This window comes from Hemitrygon akajei, chromosome 17, assembly GCF_048418815.1.
Source record: "Hemitrygon akajei chromosome 17, sHemAka1.3, whole genome shotgun sequence".
In the NCBI taxonomy this organism is placed as follows: Eukaryota; Metazoa; Chordata; class Chondrichthyes; order Myliobatiformes; family Dasyatidae; genus Hemitrygon; species Hemitrygon akajei.
The window spans coordinates 37,478,490-37,503,110 of NC_133140.1; the positions used below are offsets into that span (position 1 = coordinate 37,478,490).

At 37.8% G+C, this 24,621-nt stretch overlaps 1 protein-coding gene across 1 annotated transcript in view; it reads left to right on the forward strand.

The window, feature by feature from the left end:
- LOC140740481 (dynein axonemal heavy chain 5-like) overlaps positions 1-24,621 on the forward strand; it is a 189,958-nt gene that overhangs the window by 42,480 nt on the left and 122,857 nt on the right. The window contains exons 16-26 of the mRNA XM_073069662.1: positions 4,296-4,467; positions 5,499-5,644; positions 6,880-7,000; positions 8,092-8,322; positions 14,354-14,541; positions 14,949-15,051; positions 16,358-16,476; positions 16,731-16,932; positions 18,042-18,277; positions 20,269-20,487; positions 23,090-23,152. Coding sequence (XP_072925763.1) covers positions 4,296-4,467; positions 5,499-5,644; positions 6,880-7,000; positions 8,092-8,322; positions 14,354-14,541; positions 14,949-15,051; positions 16,358-16,476; positions 16,731-16,932; positions 18,042-18,277; positions 20,269-20,487; positions 23,090-23,152 — 1,800 coding nt within the window. The remainder of the gene's footprint in view (positions 1-4,295; positions 4,468-5,498; positions 5,645-6,879; positions 7,001-8,091; positions 8,323-14,353; positions 14,542-14,948; positions 15,052-16,357; positions 16,477-16,730; positions 16,933-18,041; positions 18,278-20,268; positions 20,488-23,089; positions 23,153-24,621) is intronic.

A 24,621-nucleotide genomic window follows, 5' to 3' on the forward strand; every position in this document is an offset into this window, starting at 1 on the left:
ATTATCTGGCTGCATCACAGCCTGGTATGGAAACACCAATGCCCTTAAACAAAAAAACTTATAAAAAGTAGTGGATATGGTCCAGTCCTTCATGGGTAAAGCCCTCCCACCATTGAGCACATCTACATGGAGTTTTGTCACAGGAAAGCAGCATCCATTATCAGGGACCCTTTCCACCCAGGGGTGATCTCTTCTCACTGCTGCCACTAGGTAGAAGGGACAGGAGCATCAGGACTCCCGTCACCACAGTCAGGAACTGTTATTATCCCTCAGCCATCAGGCTGCTGAACCAGAATGGATAACTTCACTCAGATTCACTTGAGCTGTTCCCACAACCTATGGATTCTCTTTCAAGGGCTCTTCTTCTCATGTTCTTGATATTTATTATTATTTCCTTTTTTCTTCTGCATCTGCACATTTCGTTGTCTTTTGCATACAAGTTGTCCACCCTGTTAGGTACAGTCTTTCATTGATTCTATTATGATTATTGGATTTAATGAGTATGCCTTAAGTAAACAAATCTCAGGGTTGTAAATGATTTTATTTATATACACACACACACACACACACACACACACACACACACACACACACACACACACACACACACACACACACACACACACACACACACACACACACACACACACACACTGTATACTTCGATAATAAATTTATTTTGAGCTTTGAAACCAAGGGGAAGCATAGAAAAGTAAAGCCAATTTGAATTCAAACCCTAGATTCAAGCCAGTCAATAAAGCCTACATTTGATCTATTGGTGTTCAGGGATTAATTGTGTTGATATAATGAACTACAACAAAAAAAATTGAAGACCTTAAATAAACATGGGAGATGTCCGGATAGATCAATAATGGATTGGTTTATAATTCAGTCACTTCTATTGTAAAAGTACACCTGGAGTTTCATATTTCTCAATCAGATACTAATTAATCTGCTGTGCCTTTCTGTTGTTTACTATGTGTTCCTGAACTACTTGTGAATTTTCATGTAGTCTTATTTTACTTGTGAACTGTTATGTCCACATTGAGATTCTTCCCTGATCTTGAAAAGCAGTTTAAGTAATCTGTATAAGGGCTGAATGCAGCTGACAATAAATGTAGAGTTCTGCGTAGGTGTTCAAAAAGGTGACCATCGTAAACAATGTTAAATAAGAAAGAAAAGACTTTGATCATTGATATTATAATGCAACTTTTTGTCACTCAGTAATTAAATACACTTGGCAAGCCTGCCTATCTGGGCTTGACATCAATTCAGTGATACATGCCTGATTAACAATTGCCCACAATATATCCATGGCAGGTGATTTGCAGCAGCAGAAAATAAAGTGCTAATACATTAGCTTACAGATTTCAAATCTAACTTCATTAAAATAATCTCTTAAAAGGAATTATTGACTCTATCATACCATAAATTATGTGTATTACGTATGGAACAGAGGTCTACCTTGAATACATAGCAAGTTATTTTCACACCGCATACAGTAAATCAGTGATAATCTGATCCTGAAGTCAAATTGGGTTGATTGTCAGATGCACAAGTACGGTAAGACATGCACATTTTAAAACTTGCTTGCAGCAGCAGCACAGGCACATGCACCCTGTGGCCACTTTATTAGGTACACCAGTAAACTTGCTCGTTAATATAAATATCTCATCTGCCAATCATGTGGCAGCAACAAAATGCATAGAAGCATGCAGAGGTTGTCAAGAGGTTCACTTGTTCAGCCCAAACATCAGAACAGGGAAGAAATGTGATCAAAGTGACTTTGACCATGGAATGACTATTGGTGCCAAACGGGATGGTTAGAGTTCTTCAGAAACTGCTGACCTCTGGGATTTTCACGCACAACAGTCTCTAGAGTTTACAGAGAATGGTGTGAAGAACAAGAAACATACAGTGAACAGCACATCTGTGGGCAAAAACACCTTGTTAGTTAGAGAAGAATGGCCAGAATGGTTCAAGTTGACAGGAAGGTGACAGTAGCTCAACTATCATGTGTTACAATAGTGGTGTGCAGAAGAGTAGCTCTGAACGCACAACACATTGAAGCATGTAGTGGATGGGCTCACACAGGAGATGACCATGAACATACATTCACTGGCCACTTTATTAGGTACAAGAGAGTGAAGAAAAAAAATAACCGCAAAAGGAACAAGTCCATGGTAGATAAGAGGTGATCTATTGTATTTCACATCGAAGTAGGATTGGGAGTGTGCAAGTCAGTTTAAGAAATAGATAGTTGCATGAAAGAAGCTGTTCCTGAACCTGGTGATGTAGTAGTTAAATAAGACGGCAATATCCGTGCAGACCATCAAGTACCTACTTATGCCAACCCAGTTATCCACACATGCTCTAAAACCTACCATGCCTTGCTGATTCAAGTGCTCTTCCAGAGACTTCTTAATTGTTGTAAGAGTACCTACAGGGAAGTATATCTAATTACCCCATAGTTAATGTGTGCGATCACGCTAAAGAACTGCAGATTGCATTACTTACATGTGTAATTTTTGGCACAAAAATTGCTGATTTGCAGTCCCAGATTACATTAGTATTGTCCCTCATCTTAAAACATTTTAACAAGCATTTTTATGGGGATTTATATTTTGAAGCTGATCTGTCCAAAGGCAAACCCCTGAGTTCTCCGCCAGAAAAAGAGGGATCTCCTAGAGGCCATCCATTTTAATTCCACTTCCCATTTCATCATGTCCATTCATGGCCTCCTCTTCTCTCATGATGAGGCCACACTCAAGTTGGAGGAGCAACACCTTGAATTCTGTTTGGGTAGCCTCCAACCTGATGGCATGAACACTGATTTCTTGAACTTCCTTCTGATAATGCTCCTGCACCTCCTTCTCTATTCTCCATTCCCATTTCTCTCTCTCACCTTATTTCCTTGCCTATCTATCACTTCCCTCTGCTGCTCCTTCACTTTTTTCTCTCTTCCATGGCCTTCTGCCCTCTCCTATTAGATTCCCTCTTCTCTAGCCCGTATCTCTTTAATCAATCAACTTCCTAACTCTTTACTTCATCCCTTCCCTCCCCCGCTTCACTTAACAGCCTTGTGTTCCTCCCTCCCTTCCCTTCACCTTTTTACTCTAACTCCTCTTCTGTCTTCTCCACTCCTGCTGAAGGGGTTTGGCCTGAAATGTCAGCTGTACTCTTTTCCATAGATGCTGCCTGCCCTACTGAGTTCCTCCAGCATTCTATGTATGTTACCTGAGTTTTCAATAGTTTGTTGTAAATATTTTTTCATATCTTCTATAAAATAAAAATCTAGATCTAAAATACATATAAAACTTACCCAAATGAGTTTTCTGCAGGTGTACTAAGATGATATTAGTGATTCTTATAGATAGTTCTATATATTTACAAATCTGAGAAAGAGCCAATAAAGAAAAATATTTAAAAAACACTGCAAACGCGGGAAATCTGAACAAAAGGTGAACTTTTTGGAAGTTCTCAGGAGATCAGGCAGCTTCCGTGGAAAGAGGAACAGAGTTAATATTTTCATTTCAAAGTTAGTATTTTGTGTGTTTTTGATTTGTGAACACACAAGTCGTACAGCCATCAGTGGAAAAATAACATATTATTTTCAGGGAAATTTTGGATATTTCTATTTTTTTGCTAATTGGAATGGAGGCATTAATTTAGGAATAGGTCCTTTTGTTCCTAGTGCTAACTTGGCCATTCAGTAAATTTATGATTGATCTTTCATCTCAGATCCACTTACTAGCATGAACACATATACCTTGATTTCCCCCTAATATCTAAAACATCTCCATTTAAACAATAGATAAGTCAGTAATTTTGTGAAAATCATCATGGTAGCTTATTGAAGAATTCAGTTTAAGTCATGTCTTTTGAAGTTCATTATTTGGTCTGCTTTGTAACTTTTTAATCTATGTATGGATATATTGTACCTGATTGGTGACACTGAAAAGTAAAATCAGGCAAAATATTTCTTCTTCAGTACTGAAGTGTCTTACCTGGATGAAGACAGATCTTGATCAATATGTAAATAGAGATAAGCATTGATTTTATTTTATTTGTCTGAAACATCTAAATCATTTAAACTACCGTATATTCTTATGTTGCTAAACCTGTCTGTAAAATTACTGCTTTTTGAATGTGCTTGATAACAGTAGCATTTATGATGTGATTCTACCATCTGGTTTACTGACAATATCTAAGGGATATAAACTGATATGATTTTATTTTTCTGTTAAAATGAAATAGTGAATTGCAGATCCTAATGTTCTTTGTGATACTTTCAGCTATTATTAGAAGAAAACACCAGAGTACGTGGAAGAATTAAGCCAGTTTATGAAACCCTTATAGCACCACGTGTGCATGAGATTGATGAAACTTTTCAGCCAGGTCTTGTAACACTAAACTGGACATCATTAACCAATGACCATTTTGTGGATAAGGTGTTTAAAAAATTAGGTAATGAATTCTGTTGCAACTAACAGTTGTCAAAGAATGCTAGCTATAAAGGGCAAACATGAGGAAATCTGCAGATGCTGGAAATTCAAACAACAACACACACAAAATGCTGGTGGAACACAGCAGGCCAGGCAGCATCTATAGGGAGGAGTGCTGTCAATGTTTCGGGCCGAGACCCTTCATCCTGAGATAGTCCCTTCTCCCTATAGATGCTGCCTGGCCTGCTGTGTTCCACCAGCATTTTGTGTGTGTTGTTGTTAGCTATAAAGGGTCTATTTTATACCTGTCTGTTGTGATTCAATGGGTCTCATTTCTTAGTCAGAACATTGCAATTCAAGTCTCTCCAAAGATTTCAGAATTATGATTTAGCTGATGGTCCAGTGCAATAGTGAGGGTGTGCTGCTCTCATTTTGGGAATGTCAGCTTTTTATTTGTTTTAGATATTATAAGAGACTTTATTTGCTTTTTCATGTGTGTGCAAAAGATCCTAGTATAGAAACACAGAGCAGTTAACTCTGCCATCTAGTCAATATTTACCTCTCACCCAGTGATATTAGATAATTGATCACTATCATGCTGATCATTGTGGAAGTTTGCTGTCTACAATTTGGCCCTTACATTTTGGACCTTATAGCTATGGCTGCATTTAAGGAATAATTTAAGGGGCCTAGCACACTTATTGTCTTGTGTGAATGTAAGTTTTGCTCATTTTGATTTTGAATGCCAGGATGAAATGTGCAATAATATCTTAGCTGTCAATTAATCACCTAGAAATGAATGCAATGAAAAGGAGAGTTGCTCAAGTAATAATGTTTTCTGAATTCATGGACCCAAGTTGTTAAGTGGTAGTAGAACAATAGCTGGTAGTTTTCCATTCAGTGTATTTAACTTTATGTGATACAAAGTACCATTGTATACAACCATGTACTGTCTTTTTAAGCACAGCGTTTTAAAATGTGGAACAGCACAAAATTATAAATTCCAATATTTCAAAAGATTTTTGTTCCTTTTTAAAATGTTTTTACTTTTAGGGGAAATCGATTTGCTGATTCACAGAATCAATGACCTTATGGAATATCGTATAGAGCGGATTCTGTGGGATATGAGTACTATAACGCTTTGTGAATTTCCCGAGGAAACACCGTGGACATGTGAGGAGTTTTTAAGACACACACAGGTGCTGCATAATGTTACTTACCATCTTACTGAACAAAGTCCAGAGGTGAAACCATATGAATGTATGTCCCATAGTGTAGAGGGCAGCAATTTATTTTCTTTTTCACCCTGACCTAAATAGACCTAAATCGATGTTAAAATTACAGTACACATTACAGATGACCATTCTACAAGGTAATTTATAATGAGTAGAAAATCTAGTCCTTAAAAACAATCCTTCAGGGTATTTTCTAAGACTCAATTGAAAATAATTACTTTTTAAACCTTTCATACATTAAAGGAGACTCTGAACAAGTTATGTTCTTGAGAGCTGAATATTTATGTTAACCTGATGAAATTCTGTGCTCATCTCAAATACATGCAAAGATCATGCTATTATTCTAAACAAGGCTGTTTGAAATGGGAGCAGAGACACATTTTAAGTTAGAGGAGTGGTTGTCTCAGTGTTATTTAATGCTACTGTCCCTTCTATTGCTCAACACTACACTGGCAGCTTTATAGCTGGAGAGATAAAATAACATAACAGTATTTTATGATGTTCACAATGGAGCCCTAATGTTCTTGCATTTCACTTTTAACTTTGGGTTTTAACCACTTAAAACCTTCAAAACTGGTTGTTCTGTGACCTTCTGTATTATTGCCAATGCACTTTGAAATTTCCTGCTGCACTAATGCCAAAACTGTTTATAAAGTGGCTGCTTTGAATACTTTAAAGCTTTGTAGGACAATCCAGATGATGTTGCCATCTGATAGTTCATAAATGCAAGTCATTTTAGTCTAACAACTTAAATTTAAACAGCTGATTTTAATGTTAAAACAAAGGGTCAAAATCCAAGCACATTTCATAAAAATGAGCCAAAAAAGCAACTCTATGAATAATTGACTAGTGGAAATACAGAAAAAGAGGAGATGGAGAGTCATGGAGATTTAAGAGGAATTTTTGGAATGTGAGCCTTGATGGAGAAACACATCCTCTCATGGTAGGTGGAGAGTAGGGATAAAAATTGGATGGGGTGGGGAGTGCATAAAAGGATAGAGTCATAAGAGGGCCCTGCGTTTTGTTGAAAAGATATTATGTAGAAACATTGTGGAAATTAGTCTCCTCACACAATTTCTCTCTTTTTTCACATTATGTTGGCACAGTTGTCCTTGGTACATGCACACTTACTGTCAACAAATTCATTTTAGAAGATAATGAAATTACCTTAAATATCAAACACTATCTATTTTCTACAGGATATCTGTACCAAGGGAGCTCAGTCATTGCAAAGCAAGAGTATGCTGGTAGAAGCAGCAACCAATGAACTCATTAATATGCTATACAATGTGGATTCTGATGATGAAAATTGCACAGAAGGTATGGGAAAACTGTAATGAACTTCATGCTTGTTCTCACGAGGACTAATACTCCCATATCATTGTTGCATACTTTATATTTTAATTTCTACCCATTTTTGTTTCCATACATCTGAAGTTTATGGCTTGGTTGCAGTCACATGAATATTCCCCTCTTCTTATTGTTGATGAGAATAATGAAGTATCATTGCAGGAGAATGGGTTGAATACAAGGTCATTCGTCTGAGACAAAACATACTTCAATGGAAGTGAAATTATTGGATTGATTGATTTGACATTGGAAAGTTACTAGATTTTTCGAATTGTTCATAATGTTCAATGTTATAAACCTCTTGTGCTTAACAGTAATTGTGCCATTTTGACATAATTGCAAAATCTATTGAATGCAATTCCTTTTGACACTACAGATTTTGCTGGGAACCTGCTATTAATGATAACAATGCTGCAATCTTTATAATGAAATAGGCAAACAAGGGATCAATTGGAAAGGTAATCCCAATTATGTTAAAAGATGAATTATGGCAACTGGTATTTTGGAACTTTTGATTGGCAGAAAGGATACTGGACAATTTTGCCATGATTTAAATTTTCCAATGAGATGAAAATGAGATTTTGTGCTCATCTCAAATACAAACTTTCATCTTCAACCTTCATTTGAGGATCAAATCTCCACCCAGTTGAAATTGTTAGACTGCTTATTTGAAATCCAGTTTTAGATGGAAGATACATCCTCCATCTAATTTTAGGGAAGATTTAGGCTCTTGTTTTTTCATTTACTGCAAATGCTCTTTCCTATTAACTGACTTCTTCCTTCCCTTTGGGAACTTTGAATCAAAACAGAGTTGCTTGCAATCGTCCTGTCACATTTGACCACAGAATGACTTACCCAAGACATCTCTTGTTTATCAGTGATTTTTTTTAAACCAGTGTAGCATCATCCTACATTTTTGTTTGCACACCTGTTGAACACCTTGGAATGTATTTATTGTGTTAAGTGTGGTATATAATGGAAGTTAGATTTAGTTGTTAAAGAATAGAAGATGTGTATTGAATTAGCTGGTGATATTTACAACATTCTACTTCTTATGCCAGAAAGCAAAGAAGTAAAAATACAGATGAAGTCCAGAGTAGTCCTTTCCCCAGATGCTTGTTCAACTTCGGCAACCAACAGACTTCAAGATCCTAACTTTCTGAAGCAAGAAGCAAAAGAATTGCTCAATCATTTCAGCCATCGTAACCTAGAAGCTCTAATTAAAGTTATCCGCAATGCCCTGGAGCTGTTGAGAAAATGTATGCAAACTTCGTCCATGGTCCATTATCAGGGTATGAATCTGAGGTCCACTGATTAATAATATCCAACAATATTCTCTTGTCAACACTGTATAATTATTTTAAAATGTGAATAGTTCAGTTACTAATCATTCTCTAATGCAAGCTGAAACACTAAAGGTTAAATTAGTGAGTTGGAAAGTATGACATGAAAGATTGTTCATTCAGCATTCTGGTAAATTATTTTGGGCCTGGCTATTAAAAACAGTTGGAACTAAATATTAAATTTGAACATGTAGGAATGATGGTTTGAAAATAGGTTTGACTATTGTTAATTTGTCTTCATTCTGTGGGGTTCTCTGGCTGTCTGGATGAAAAACCCCATGGTGGTTGTGTATTCAATTTGGGGGTGAGGAAGATTTGTCTCTCATAGACATGTCCTTATTACAAATGGTGGGAACCTATCTGAAGTGATGATGAATTATGCTTTTTGCCCATAGCTTGCTGGATAAAAAAAAGTTGTACTGAAGTTAGTGTTTATGAGCTTCAATGGAATTGATGTAGTTGCCATAGATTTTAGCAATAATCATAATGATAGTATATTTTGGTTATTTGCATGTGCTGTATCTGAGTTCATTCCATTGCTTGGGAAGATACAGGTATTATTTTGTGGATGAATATCTAAAATAGCATTTGTTTTACTAATATAAAGTCGATATTTGGATTTGTTGGAGATATGTAAGTTATTATTTGAAGCAATCTATTTGTATAGATGCTTGTCAGAGATGGATAATCTACACTTTTCTTTAAGCAGAATTATATTGTTATATAAGATTGAACAATAATAAATACAGGAAATATCTAATTAAATCGCTGATTGCATTGTCCTATTAATCAGAAATCAGAAACTGTGTTTTCAAGTTGATATGAATCAAGAAATGGTGGCTCTTGTAAAAAGTATAAAGGAAACGGACAATATTAATGCTATGAATTGAGATTTGTTTTGTTTTCAAGACATTGACACAATCTTGGTGATATCTTTCTCTTTAGAACTCTGAACTAAACATTTTTCCAACTAACTTATTCCAACACAATTTGATATTAACTGATAAGCATCTATTGACCAGTTTATTCTACCCACAAAAAGCAGGATAAATGTAACCAACCTGTTCTGCTTTCTTCAAATTATCAGCAAGATAACAGAAAGTCATCAATAGTACTATTAACTATTACCTCTTCAGCATATCATGCTCATCAGATTCCCCAGAAACATCATTGTTGGATACTTTAGTGGGGGATGACTTCGTGGGAGAATGCCACGGCAGCTAGGTTACAGGCACCGAGCATGGGTCCGTGGTGCAGAAGGGAAAGAGAGAGAAGAAGGGAGCAGTAGTGATAGGGGACTTGATAGGGAGGGGAACAGATAGGAGGTTCTGTGGACGTGAATGGGACACCCGGATGGTATGTTGCCTCCCAGGTGCCAGGGTCAGGGATGTCTCAGATTGTATCCTCAACATTTTGGAGTGGGAGTGGGAGCAGCCAGTTGTCCTGGTACATACTGGTACCAATGACATAGGAAGGAAAAGCAATGAGGTCCTGAAAAGAGAATTTAGAGAGCTAGGTAGAAAGCTGAGAAGCAGGACCTCCAGGGTAGTAATTTCTGGATTGCTACCCATGCCACATGCCAATGAGGGTAGAAACAGGATGATTTGGCAGATAAATGCATGGCTGAGAAGCTGTTGCAGGGGGCAGGGCTTCAGGTTCTTGGATAATTGGGATCTCTTCTGGGAGAGGTATGACCTGTTCAAATGTGACGGGTTGCACCTGAACCCAAGGGGGACAAGTATTCTTGTGGGCAGGTTTGTTAGAGTTGTTGTGGAGGGTTTAAACTGACTCGGGAGGGGGGTGGGAACTGAAGTGAAGAGACTCAGAAAAGGATGGATAGTAAAAAAGTAAGATAGTGTGCAGGCAAATTGTCAGGAAGTGTAGGCAGGTGATGGGACTTAGTTGCAGCCAACGGGCTGAATATCAAATCATAAAGGATGCAGAGTCAGAAAAGATAGCAAATACAGTACTCAAGGTGTTGTATCTAAATGCACCTAACATAAGAAATAAGGTGGATGATCTTGTTTCAATATTGCAGATTGCCAGGTATGATGTTGTGCCCATCACTGAATCATGGCTGAAGGATGGTTGTAGTTGGAAGCTGAATGTCCAAGGTTACATGTTCTATCGGAGGGATAGAAAGGTAGGCAGAGGGGGTGGTGTGGCTGTACTGGTAAAAAATGGCATCGAATCAGTAGATGTGACGTAGGATCAGAAGATGTTGAATCCTTGTGGGTTGAGTTAAGAAACTGCAAGGTTAAAAGGACATTGATGGCAATTATATACAGGCCTCCCTACAGTGGCTGGGAGGTGGACCACAGGTTACAGCAGGAAATACAAAAGGTGAATCAAAAGGGCAATGTTATGGTAGTCATGGGAGATTTTAAAATGCAGGTCAATTGGGAAAATCAGGTTGGTAATGGATCTCAAGAGAGTGAGTTTGTTGAATGCCTAAGAGATGGCTTTTTAGAGCAGTTTGTCATTGAGCCTACTAGGGAATCAGCTATACTGGATTGGGTGTTATGTAAAGAACCAGAGGTAATTAGGAAGCTTAAGGTAAAAGAACCCTTAGGAACCAGTGATCACAATATGATTGTGTTCAACTTGAAATTTAATAGGGAGAAAGTGAAGTCTGATGTAGCAGTATTTCAGTGGAATAAGGAAAATTACAGTGATATGAGAGAGGAGTTGGCCAAAATAAATCGGAAGGAGCTGCTGGCAGGGATGTCAGCAAAGCAGCAATGATGTACATTTCTGGATAAAATGAAGAAGGTGCAGGACATGTGTATTCCAAAGATGAAGAAATCCTCAAATAGTAAAATAGTACAACCATGGCTGACAAGGGAAGTCAAAGTTATTGTAAAACCAAAAGAAAGGGCATATAATAAAGCAAAAATTAGTGGGAAGATAGAGGATTGGGAAGTTTTTAAAAACCTACAGAGAACAATGAAAAAAATCATTAGAAGGGAAAAGATGAAATATAAAAGCAAGCTAGAAAATAATATCAAAGTAGATAGTAAAAGTTTTTTCAAGTATGTTAAAAATAAGAGAGAAATGAGAGTGAATATTGGACCGCTAGAAAATGAGGCAGGAGAAATAAAACGGGGGACAAGGAGATGGCTGCTGAATTAAATGAGTATTTTGCGTCAGTCTTCACTGTGGAAGACACTAGCAATATCTCTGATGTTGTAGTGTGTGAAGGAAGAGAAGTGGGTGCAATTACTATTACAAGAGAGAAGGTGTTCAAAAAGCTGAAAGACCTGAAGGTACACTAGTCACCCAGACCAGATGAACTGCACCCTACGGTTCTGAAAGAGGTGGTTTTTAGAGATTGTGGTGGCATTAGAAATGATCTTTCAAAAATCATTGGACTCTGGCATGGTGCCAGAGGACTGGAAAATTAAAAAATGTCACTCCATTCTTTAAGAAAGGAGGAAGGCAGCAGAAAGGAAATTATAGACCAGTTAGCCTGATAGGATTTTTAGGGAAAATCCTGCTTGACAAACCTGTTGGAATTCTTTGAAGAGATTACAAGTAGGATAGATAAAGGGGATGCAGCAGATGTTGTATATTTGAACTTTCAGAAGGCCTTTGCCAAAGTGCCACACTTGAGGCTGCTTACCAAGTTCAGAGCCCATGGTATTACAGGAAAGTTACTAACATGGTTAGAGAATTGGCTGGTTGGTAGGAGGCAGTGAGTGGGAATAAAAGGATCCTTTTCTGGTTGACTGTCAGTGACTAATGGTGTTCTGCTGGGGTCAGTGTTGGGACCGCTTCTTTTTATGCTGTATATAAATGATTGAGATGATGGAATAGATGGCTTTGTTGCCAAGTTTGCAGATGATACAAAGATTGGTGGAGGGGCAGGTAGTGTTGAGGAAACAGGTAGGATGCAGAAGGACTTAGATTAGGAGAATGGGCAAGAAAGTGGCGAATGAAATACAATGTTGGAAAATGCATGGCCATGTACTTTGGTAGTAGAAATAAATGTGTAGACTATTTTCTAAACAGGGAGAAAATCCAGGAATCTGAGATGTGGAAGGACTTGGAAGTCCTTGTGAAGAACATCCTGAAGGTTAATTTGCAGGTTGAGTTGGTGGTGAGGAAGGCAAATGTCATGTTAGCATTCATTTCAAGAGAGCTGGAATACAAGAGCAAGGATGTGATGCTGAGGCTTTATAAGGCACTGGTGAGGCTTCACCTTGAGTATTGTGAACAATTTTGGGCGCCTCTTCTTAAAAAAGATGTGCTGGCATTGGAGAGGGTCCAGAGGAGGTTCACAAGGATGATTCCAGGAATGAAAGGGTTATCATACAAGGAACGTTTGATGGCTCTGGGTCTGTACTCGCTGAAACTCAGAAGGATAAGGGGGGATCTCATTGAAACCTTTTGAATGTTGAAGGCCTAGACAGAGTAGATATGGAAAGGATGTTTCCCATGGTGGGAGAGTCTAGGATAAGAGGACACAGCCTCAAAATAAAGGGGTGCATTTTCAAAACAGATGCGGAGAAATTTCTTTAGCCAAAGGATGGTGAATTTGTGGAATTTGTCGCCGGTTGCAGCTGTGGGGGCTAGGTTATTGGGTGTATTTAAGGCAGAGATTGATAAGTTCTTGATTGGACATGGTATCAAAGGTTATGGGGAGATGGCCAGGAACTGGGGTTGAGGAGGAGCTCGAAAAAAGGATCAGCCATGATTGATTCGAACAAGTTCGTCAGACAGGATTTTTTTCCCTGAAGGAAACCATGCTGACTTTGTACTATCTTGTCCTGTGTCACCAAGTACTCCAACACCTCATCCTTATCAATTAACTCTAACACTTTCACTGAGGTCAGTCTAACCGGTCTATAATTTCCATTCTGCTGCCTTCATCCTTTCTTAAAGAGTGCAGTGACATTTGCAGTTTTCCAGCCCTCTGGCACCATGCCAGAGTGCAATGATTTTTGAAAGATAATTTCTAATGCCACCACAATCTCTTAACAACCACCTCTTTCAGAACCCTAGGGTGCAGTTCATCTGGTCCGGGTGACTTATGTACCTTTAGGTCTTTTTGAGCACCTTCTCTCTTGTAATAGTAACTGCACCCTCTTTACTTCCTTCACACACTATAACATCAGGCATACTGCTAGTGTCCTCCACAGTGAAGACTGATGCAAAATAATCATTTAGTATACTATCATACTATCCCTTGTGAATTATTTATTGTTTCTTCTTTGTTGCTGAGTCAATACACTGTCTTCCCAGCTTGTGGGTGACAGAGTGGAAACAACACAATAGAAATTTACATGAAGGAACTGGGTAAATATTGGAAAATGTTTTGACATCATTTAGGAAAGAGCCAGGGTGCGAGATTCACTAGATAATACTTGCAATGAGTGAGTATTAATATAAAATGTTGAATGATCCGCTTCTCTGTTGTGTAATTCCATTAACACAAGAACTAAATCTGTTCAAGAAGCAGGTTCACCACCTGTCTTTTTTTTGATCAACTGGGGATATGCTTTTGGCAGCCCTGTTTCCAGTCAATATATAGAATCAACCTCAGAAATTATTATTATCAGTTACGTTGAGTTTATTTTCACATATAAATACATGAATGCACAGGTGCAATGAAAAATTTATTGGCAGCAGCATCATAGGCACATGGCATCATATAAGTAGCATTTATTCTGTTTATCTGTGTTCTCATGAAGAAATACACATTCTAACACATACTTCAAAGTTAATTTATGAAAAAATATTGTGTAATAAATAGACATAGAAATGTTTGAATCATTGTGTAATAGGAAGGTTGTGATAATCACATGTTTATTAGCTATTAGTGGAGCTCTCAGTAGAGGAAAATGAAGATTTGATCAGTGTTATTGGATTGAATTTTCTGACCCTGCTCTGATTCTAGCAGAAAATAAGTCTGAATAAAACTTGGTTTTAATCATAAGCAAGTTTGAGGAACCCTGATTTGTTGATTTTCATACTTTAGATGTTGAAGCTGCCTTCCAGAAGCAAGTCTGCAGATCAGTTCTCCGTGCTGACATTTGCCTTGTCATTCCTAATATTGAGCTGCATCCCTGTCTGGAAGAAACCCAGAGTATTTTGAATAAAGTTTGTGACTGCATTATCAGTGTTTCCAAAGGGTTGTCTGTGTGGGGAAAGAAAAGGATGACAACAGTATGTATTATAAATATCCTAAACTTTGGCTAATATGTAATTAAGTTGGGCAATGCATCAGAAATTGAGAATCCATTGTAAATTGTGATTCTATTCTTCCAAGGCACTTGAATTATAGTTTTTCTCTTCTTGTGCTTCATAAAAGTACTATAAAAAGTTAAAAAATGACCAGCTGTAAATTCCAGCTTGAGTTCTGAGAGTTCAATAGTGTAATTACTAATGCAGATGGTACACCAACTAAACTGTTAATGCTGATAAGGTAGAGTTTTAAGGTAACTCCAGTTTCTTAATGTGATAAGAGTGAATTATCAGAAACACTGTCCCAAGAACTGCATGAGAAAATATGATAAGCATTTATGAAACAAAATAATTGAGCAGATTGAAAAAATCTTTAATTTCACTTACAGAAAAAACTGAATGCTCAAAGAATGGCTGAACTATGGAGAAGTGATACACAGAGTGACCCTTTCATTAATGCTGCTGTAGGCACTGGTGAAGCTGATCAACAAAGTGAGTTCCATTATCCACAAGTGTCAGCTTAATGCACCGAATGAATCATGTATCATTAATATAATTAATTTGCTAACACAAGGGATCTGGCTGGGAGAAATCTGCTGACTTGATTTTTCAGATGCTCTTTCTCATATCAAGACTTGGCTCAACTGCTGTAAGCTGATAGTTTCACTTCAGGAATGAACTCTGTGCATGACTTGCATTGGAATTCCTTAATTTTTACAGTAGTTTTGAAACAATTGAACATAACTTCTGGTGTACAGGAAAATGATTAGATTTTCCTTACTGCCAACTGGGAGGAAACCCCTAATGAAAAATTGGGCAGAAGTTGCTCAGAGTTTTTCACCCTCTTATATGAATGGACAGAAATTTGGGAGCAGTTTTTCCGTGGACTTACAGGTAAGGTTCTGCACTGTGGGATTGACGAAAAAACTACATCTCAGTCTCGTCCCAGAGGTGGTGAAGCAATAGTATAGACTGGAAGTTGACATCAGGGCTGAAATTTAGATAAATGTTGAAAATAGATATGTACCTGTGAACAGAAAGTGTAGAATGAGTATATGAATGCAGAAAAAAAGCTGCAATCAGAGTGGAGGAGTACTAAAAAAAATGAAACAGAAACTGCCAGAAATACTCAGCAGGTCAGACAGCATCTGTAGAAAGAGAAACATCTAATGTTTTGGGTTGAACATTTCACCATAAAACTGGAAATGATTAGATGTCTTTCAGAAAATGGGTATATTAATTTCTGAAGCAATTAGGTATTTATCAGGACAAAGGAAATGGATATTTAATATAGAAGGAAAATGTCTATTTAAGTAGAAAGGGGAAAGGACATATACAGGGATTGAATTGGATAAGAAGGATATTGAACCAACCCCATTAAGTACAGATGTGGATATTGTGTGTTTTCAATGTGCTTCTTCAAGAATCATATAATCTATTTCACTCTTGAAGACAGGTGAATGATTAAATGAAGGAGGTGGGAGGAAGAAGAAATCTATAGAAGTAAAGTGTCTGTAAAGGTGACAACTAGAGGGTGATGGGAGGGGAAGAATATCTGAAGAAAAGGAGGTGAAAACATATTTTTGAATTGTTGGAGAGTCCCACTGTGAAGTGGAAGGAGAGAGCCTAGAGCATGTTGGGGGAAATGTATGCCCAGTTGTTCAGATAAATGTTAATTCTATATTCATGGTAAGGCTTCATTTGGAAGATGGAAATTTATTGTTTCACTTAAATGACCAGTAATATGGATCCATTTTTTCTAATAAAGTAAAGTTGAAGTGTACCATCTTCATTTCAGGTGCAGATACTGCTGCTGTTTACACACAGCCTAATAATTACTACAAAATAATTTCAGAAAACAAAGAGATAATTAAGCTAGTTTCTCTTATTTCATCATCCATCATCTCATTTAGAAGGGTAAGTTATTTAGCCTGGACTTCACTGAATTAGTTTTAGAGCAATGCTTAAATGAATTCTTGCCTGATTGCATTCTCTGTTATTATAATGACACATTATTTATTTCAGTCATTAATAAACTGTCAGAACAGTGGGAAGCAAAAGCTTTCTACTGGACTGACACCCTGTTGAAAGTAGTAAAACCATAAAACGTCATGCAACATTCTAACATCATTAAAATTCTGAAGTGTATGCATTACCTATACTTGTTCTAGGACCTACAGGAAGTTTTGGAAAAATTGAGCAGCTACAACTGTATCTGGAAGAAAGGTCGTGAAACAACTCTCAAAATGTTTATGAAAGAAAACCCTTCGCTCTCTGAACTTGAGCACCAAATCAAATTTTATCATAATCTACAGGTCCAAATTCAAGCTGAACCCAGAGTCATTTGTATGGGCCCTTTTGCACTGTATACAGGTACTTTAGAGCTTCATTGTCAAGATAAGATGCTATATTTTTTGAAAAGGTAAAATAATTTAAAACTGAAAATATTGGCAAAATTATTTTATAATATTATTTTATAGACTCTTTAAATTATTAGTGATGCTCAAAACACACTTTTCACTAAATTGTAAAGTGTCTATAAAGAAAGATGAGCATTAGTTTTATTTCTTATGTGATACCAATTTGCTCCCAGCAATGATGTCCTAAGTTTTAGTAATTGAAACACCTGGAGAATATTAAGAATACTTTTCTTGTGAATGATGTGGAAACTCTCTATTAAATATTCAGAAAAATTTACTGATCTCATTTTGCTTCTCACATAAAATGCTGGTGGAACACAGCAGGCCAGGCAACATCTATAGGAAGAAGCACTGTCGACTTTTTGGGCTGAGACCCTTCGTCAGGACTAACTGAAAAGAAAGATAGTAAGAGATTTGAAAGTAGGAAGAGGAGGGGGAAATGCGAAATGATAGGAGAAGACCGGAGGGGGTGGGGTGAAGCTGAGAGCTGGAAAGGTGATTGGCAAAAGGGATACAGAGCTGGAGAAGGGAAAGGATCATGGGATGGGAGGCCTAGGGAGAAAGAAAGGGGGAGGGGAGCTCCAAAGGGAGATGGAGAACAGGCAGAGTGATGGGCAGAGAGAGGGGGAAAAAAAACCTAAATATATCAGGGATGGGGTAAGAAGGGGAGGAGGGGCATTAATGGAAGTTAGAGAAGTCAATTTTCATGCCATCAGGTTGGAGGCTACCCAGCCGGTATATAAGGTGTTGTTTCTCCAACCTGAGTGTGGCTTCATCTTGACAGTAGAGGAGGCCATGGATAGACATATCAGAATGGGAATGGGACGTGGAATTAAAATGTGTGGCTACTGGGAGATCCTGCTTTCTCTGGCGGATAGAGGGTAGGTGTTCAGCGAAACGGTCTCCCATCGACAGTGCTTCTTCCTATAGATGCTGCCTGGCCTGCTGCGTTCCACCAGCATTTTGTGTGTGTTGCTTCAATTTCCAGCATCTGCAGGTTTCCTCCTGTTTGCTCATTTTGCTTCTTTGTTAGTTTGTCTATAATGTTGCTTTGTTAAGCAGATGATTTGAAGATATCCTTGATGGAAGAATGCAGAATCTGGATGACTGGGTTTTCTCAAAGCTGTCATGAAAAATATAGAACAAACTTGGAAAATATCTTGATCTTCATAGAAGAGACCTCAAAGAAATTGAATCGCCCAGTCAATGATCTGGATGATATTAGAATAATTGTGAGTTCTTTGAAAGAAATACGAGAAAAACAGATTGAGATTGATTTACAAATTGGACCCATTGAGGTAGGAGTTCTTTTGAATTCTCTAACAACTTTTTGTTGTGATTACTCCTTATTCTCAGTAATAATTACAGTGAACTTTACAGTATTACCTAGTCTTTTTATTTTGAATAAATAATCTTCATGGTAGAAATTGAATTGACCTGGGAGTGTTTTGTGAATTAATTGGGCTATTGGAACTTTTTTATTGTGATGTTGATATTGCCAGTACTCAGCTGTCCATAATTTTCTCTGATGATCCAGCAGCTTTGGAACTTTGCTGGTGTTAGTTGAGTAGATTTTCCAGACAATTGGATGTTACTCTATTACCTCAATACATATCCTTTTCATTTACCGTACATCTTATACAGTAATATAGTAATTTTTTTCAGTGTTCACAGTGTTACTTTAAATTTAAAGTAAGCAGGAAATTGCCCTGATAAATTAAGAGGAAGCGTGGAAACAGAACCCAGTAAGCTTCGGCCTGTATGCAAGCTCTCCAGATCCAGACAATGGGCAGTACACTGGCCCACTCTCCAAGCCCCAGGTCCAGACACAATCCTACACATGCTCCTGACTTAAGGTGTTTCTGACCCTGACCTCTGCTTTGTTTGCACATCTAGTGCACACACCTTGTAACATTGTCCTGATGAAGAGTCTCAGCCCAAAATGTCAACTGTTTATTCTTTTCCATAGATGCTGCCTGACCTGCTGAGTTCCTCCAGCATTTTGTGGGTGTTGCTTAGATTTCCAGCATCTGCAGATTTTTTTGTCCTTGTCCTTGCAGATCTGCAGGGAGTAAGTTTGCCGATAACAAGGATTTGTATTAATCAGTTAGCCAGATGCTGAACCAATGGGACTTAACTAAACATTGGATGCTGAATTATCATAATTTTTCGTGCTTGACTTGAGGATGTTTTATATTGAAACGAGTGATAAAACTTCAGAAAAATAGGCTACTTGCTAGTAATGACCTACTCCACTTAGGGCATAAATTCTACCAATGTTTCTCTGCATAATTCTATAATTTACTGGAAGGGTAAGCAAACCAATGTCTTCATCCTCTCCCAGACCAAAATCCCCATTACTGAAGTCCTAATTACTCTCAGTGTGCTATGTTCAGTACGCCTCATTTGCCTGACGTGCACTTTGATGTTGGACAAGCTTGACCCTGTACTCCTGAAACAGACTCTGTATTCTGAGCTTGGTCATGTGAGAAGGTTACAATGAAGATTTAATGGTACGTTCAAAGGTTTCTTGAAAAGTGCAACATCCCCACTGACTCTTGGAAGCCTATGGCTTGGTCTTTTTGTTTAAATTAATTTATAATTCAATAGGCCATATCTGGTTTGGTCTGACTGATATCTCACATTTGGTCTCAGAACTTTTGTGATCCCTGCAGCTGCACTAAATTTCTTTGCCTGATGTAATATTAATTAAGAACATTGATATAAATTAAAATAAAATAAAGCATATGCAGTTCATTCACTGCACTTCAGTTCACTTCTATCCTGGTTGGTGACCTCATTGAAGTGCATGGGAGTATATCAGAGACTTGTGGCTGAGTGATCAGATATTGAATGCATTTGGTCTCACCCCAGTTCATTCTGTCCAGGTCAGTGTTTCATGGACACAGTAGTGAGTTTAGCTCAGGGCAGCAGGTCAGTATTTCTGACCTCTAGCCTGTTCCATACCTGAAGTGCTTTGTGCAGAAGTCGAAGGCGCACCAAAAAGCAGAGGCAAATAGCCAGTGTTAGCCATGTTGCTGCTGCACCATGGTCCAATAATTTTGGCATTAAATTAATGTATTTCACATTGCTGAGTAATTATTTTCATTTGACTTTGAATTATTAGTAAACTAGGTTACTGCAGAGATTAACTGGATGAATGTAGGGACAACTTTGATAAACTTTGCTTGTCACCGAGAATAATAATGAAACCACAGAAAGAAAAGACATTGGGGCATTGAACGCTAAAAACTGTTCCATTCTTGGCTTCCATTTTAAAATTCTGCAGGAATTCTTTGCCATGCTGAATAAGTATGAGATGCAAGTTGTTAAGGAGGATTCTGACAGAGTGGATACATTGCGTTACACTTGGGAAAGACTTCTCGTGCATGGAACAGAAGTACAGAATCATCTCATTTCTTTACAACCTTCATTCCGTGCTGAACTGATCACCAATGTTAAAACATTTTTGGAAGATTCTAATACTTTCTTCCAAGATTATGAAAAGGTAATGCAATAACAATTTTCTCCCAGTAATACTTTAGATAATCACTTGGACTGACTTTTCTTAGTTTGTGATTCTCTTCATAGCAAGTGATTTGTCAACATAATGTATGTTGAACTGATTCCATCTTATTAGACGCAAGTATAAGTAATATTGAACATGTCTTGATGATTTAATTCTAGATTTTGAGGCAATGTTTGAAAATGTTCACGCCAGAAAGCCGAATAGCTATAGAGTTAGCAGCCAGGATGTTTTTCCTGCAATCTCTGCTCCAAGAAAGGATTATTATAGCACTATATGTAGAGAGATGTGTTACTGACACCTTGCTGTGCCAGGTGCCTGGTATAAGTCCCTCCTCTTCCTGTTGTACTGTGCTGTTGATGCAGCATTTGACACAAATTCCTGTTTTCTGTTGGCACTCTCCCGGCAGTGAATTTGCCATGGCTTGTGGAGTGAGTACTTGTAGGGGTTGATGTAGGGCAGGCTGAGGCAAGCAGGATGACTGTTTAGTGCTGAGATGTTTTAAAGTATGTACCGACATCAACATAAATGAGAGAATCAAAGAAATGCTCCTGGAAAGGCTCACTGATGTAGCAGCGCTTGCTGTAGCAGAAAACGGATTGCGAAGCTTGCGGAGAAAGTTTGAAGTATGCACAGATTATCATCGAATATAAGATATGACGCTAATATTGTCACTTGATATTGAAAGGTTGGAGTGAAGAAATTAACTGGGCCAATATTAATACTTTCCAATAACACCAGGATTACATAGAGCGCAGGGATAGGCCCTTGGCCGATGATGTAGTGCAGAAATAAATAAAATAATCGCTCTGCCTACACAATGTCCATATCCGTCCATTTTCTGCACATTCATGTTCCTATTGAAGAGTCCCTTAAATGCGTCTATCATACTTGGCTTCATCATCACCCCAGCAGCACTTCCCAAGTATCCACCACTTTAAAAAAAATACTTGCTTCACAGATCTCCTTTGAACTTACCCTTTCTCACCTTAAATGCATGCCTTCTAGCATTAGATATTTTGACCCTGGGAAAAAGATACTACCGTAGTTGTCTACTTTCTCTATGCCTTTCATAATTTGATAAACTTCTTCAGATCTTCCCTCTGCTTCTGTTGCTCCAGAGAAAGCAATGCAAGTTTGTCCAACCTCTTCAAATAACACACACCCACTAATCCAGGCGGCATGCAGATAAACCTCTTCTGCATCCTCTCCAAAGCCTTCATATCCTCCCAACAATGGGATGACCAGAATTGAATGCAATATTCCAGATGTGGTCTAATCAGAGTTTTATAAAGCTGCAACATTACTTCCCAACTCTTGAACTCAACTCCTTGATTAATAAAGACAAGTATACATTGTTTCTTCATCATCACTCCATCAACTTGTGCAGTCATTTTCAGGGGAACTATGGATTTGGACCATAAGATTGCTCTGTACATCAACACTGATAATGATTTTGCCAGTAATAATGTCTGTTCCTTTACATTTGATCTCCCAAAGTGCAACACCTCACATTTCACTGGATAAAATTCCATCTTCTATTTCTCCATCTTTATCTGCAAATGGTCAATATCCCATTGTATCCTAATGCTATCTTCCACATGATTGACAACATCACCAATCTTTGCATTTTCTGCAGACTTACTAACTCACTCATCTACCTTTTCATCCGGTCAGCTGTCCTAGTATGGATCCCTGTGGAACTCCACTAGTCACAGACTTCAAGCCAGAATAAGTGCCATCAGCCACTACATCCTATCTTCTACGGGCAAGCCAATTCTGAATCCAAATGACCCAATGGAATTCATGCATTTTTATCTTCTGAATGAGCCTCACATAAAGGACCTTGTTAAACACCTTACTGAAATCCATGCAGAAAACATTGTAGATCTTCTTTGATCAATTACCTTCATCAGCTCCTGAAAAAACTCAGTCGAGTTAATAAGATGCGACTGGCCCGGCACAAAGCCCTGCTGACTATCTCTATTTAGGCTATTGTTTTCCAAATGCTCATGAATCCTGTCCCCAAGAATCCTCTCCTAAAGCTTTCCTCCCACAGCCACGAGTCTAACAAATCCAGAGCTTCTAGGATCATCTTCCCTTCTTGAATATCTGAACAATATTATCTACGTACTTGCTAGTCCTCTAAGGTTAGTGATGGCATGAAGATCTTGGTCAAGGCCCTAGTAATCTCCTCTTTAGCTTCATTCAATAACCAAAGGTATATCCCATCAGACCCTGGTGACTTATCCACCCTACTGTCTTGGAAGAGACCCAACACTACCTCTTTCTTTATCTCAAAGTTTGAAAAGTAAATTCTAGATCCTCAGTATTTTTTCCGAAACAAAATCTGAGATATAAACATGAAATATTGAAAATACTCATATGTCAGGCAGCATCTGATTAATAGATGGAGATGAACAACATTCATGTTTCAATTGAAATATTGTTGGATTCACAGTGGAGGTTGAAGCAGAAATTTTCATAATTTCTTATGCCTATCAGGGTTATTCCATTCATTTTATTCATTGTAATTCTGTTTGTTAATGTACAGTGAAATCCTTCTGTGTTTCCATTTCATTAGGCAGGACCTATGCAGTTTGGACTCTCTCCTCAAGAAGCTAATGACCAATTGGTTATTTATCAGGTATAGTGGCCAGGGAGCTTGTATGAGCTGAACTAACTCATTGGGAGGGGCTATATTTTTGTATTGTGTTGAGAAATGTATCTTCAGAATCTTTTGTATGTATAAATGTCCATATTTTGTTTTGACTTAAAGTCAAATTTTGGGATTGCAAGATTTATTCTGTTGAGCCAGGTAAACACTGACTTTAATAATGAACCTTATAATAATTATAAGTGTTTAATGAGTCAGTTTACCACTATAGTGTCAAACTGATTGTGAGTACCATCCACGATGCTTGATTTAACATAGAAACATAAAAACTAAGAAATCTACAGCACATTTTAGGCCCTTCGGCCCACAATGTTGTGCCGACCATTTAACCTACTCTAGCAGCTACCTAGAATTTCCCTACCACATAACCCTCTATTTTTCTAAGCTCCATGTACCTATCTAAGAGTCTCTTAAAAGACCCTTTTGTATCCACCTCTACCACCTTCGCTGGCAGAGCATTCCACGCACCCACCACTGATTTATTGCTTGGTGATTTATTGCTGGCAATTTATAAAAAACCGTGAGAGTTTGCCTGTGCTTTCTCACTTCTAACACTCATCAGCCCCTGCGATAGAGGTGCAAAGTGAATTAATTAGATAAGACCACTGAATTATTTAGAACTATAACAGTTCATTCATTGTGGTTGTATGATTCACAAAGGGTTTAAATGAGTTGAGTTTGTATAAAATGCCAGACAGATCTGTTTTTGAAGTGGCAGTACATTATGCTTGTTAATACAATTAAGAAAACTGAAAGGAACCAGCATCACCAGTGACCATTTGAAAATTTATTGCTTATTGAAAATATGTTTATTAGAGTAAATCTTTGATCATGTTTTCAAATATAAGGATAATAAGAGAGATATGTACCTTTACATTGTAAGGAGCAATAGGACTCCACAGTCCATACAATGTAAATGAATTAAATAACATTTGCCTTGGCAGACCCCTTTTGTCAAGGATACATTTCTTACCTCTTTTTTTGAAACTAAATGATTCATCGTGGTAGTGTCTTGTGAGATAGTTTTGCTAATTGTACTTTTAAGACTAATGCATTATGAGAATTGATATATGTCATCAATTGAATTGACTTTAAGCTTCAAGTATACTTTATAGGGTAAACTGAGATTAGTTCTTAGTACAGTGTGATGGCAAAGTGGTTAATGCAATGTTTTAAAGCAGCTGCCTAGAAGGAATGTATATGTTCTCATGCGACCGAGTAGCTTTCCTCCGGGTGCTCTGGTTTCCTGCACATTTGAAAGACACATGGGTTAGGATTAGTGAGTTATGGGCATACTGTGTTGGTGCCAGAAGCATGGTGACACTTGTGGGCTGCCCAGCACTATACTCGCTTGTTTGATTTGATGCAAATGATGCATCTCACTCAACGTTTTGATGTTTCTATGTACATGTGACAAATAAAACTAATCTTGAACATTT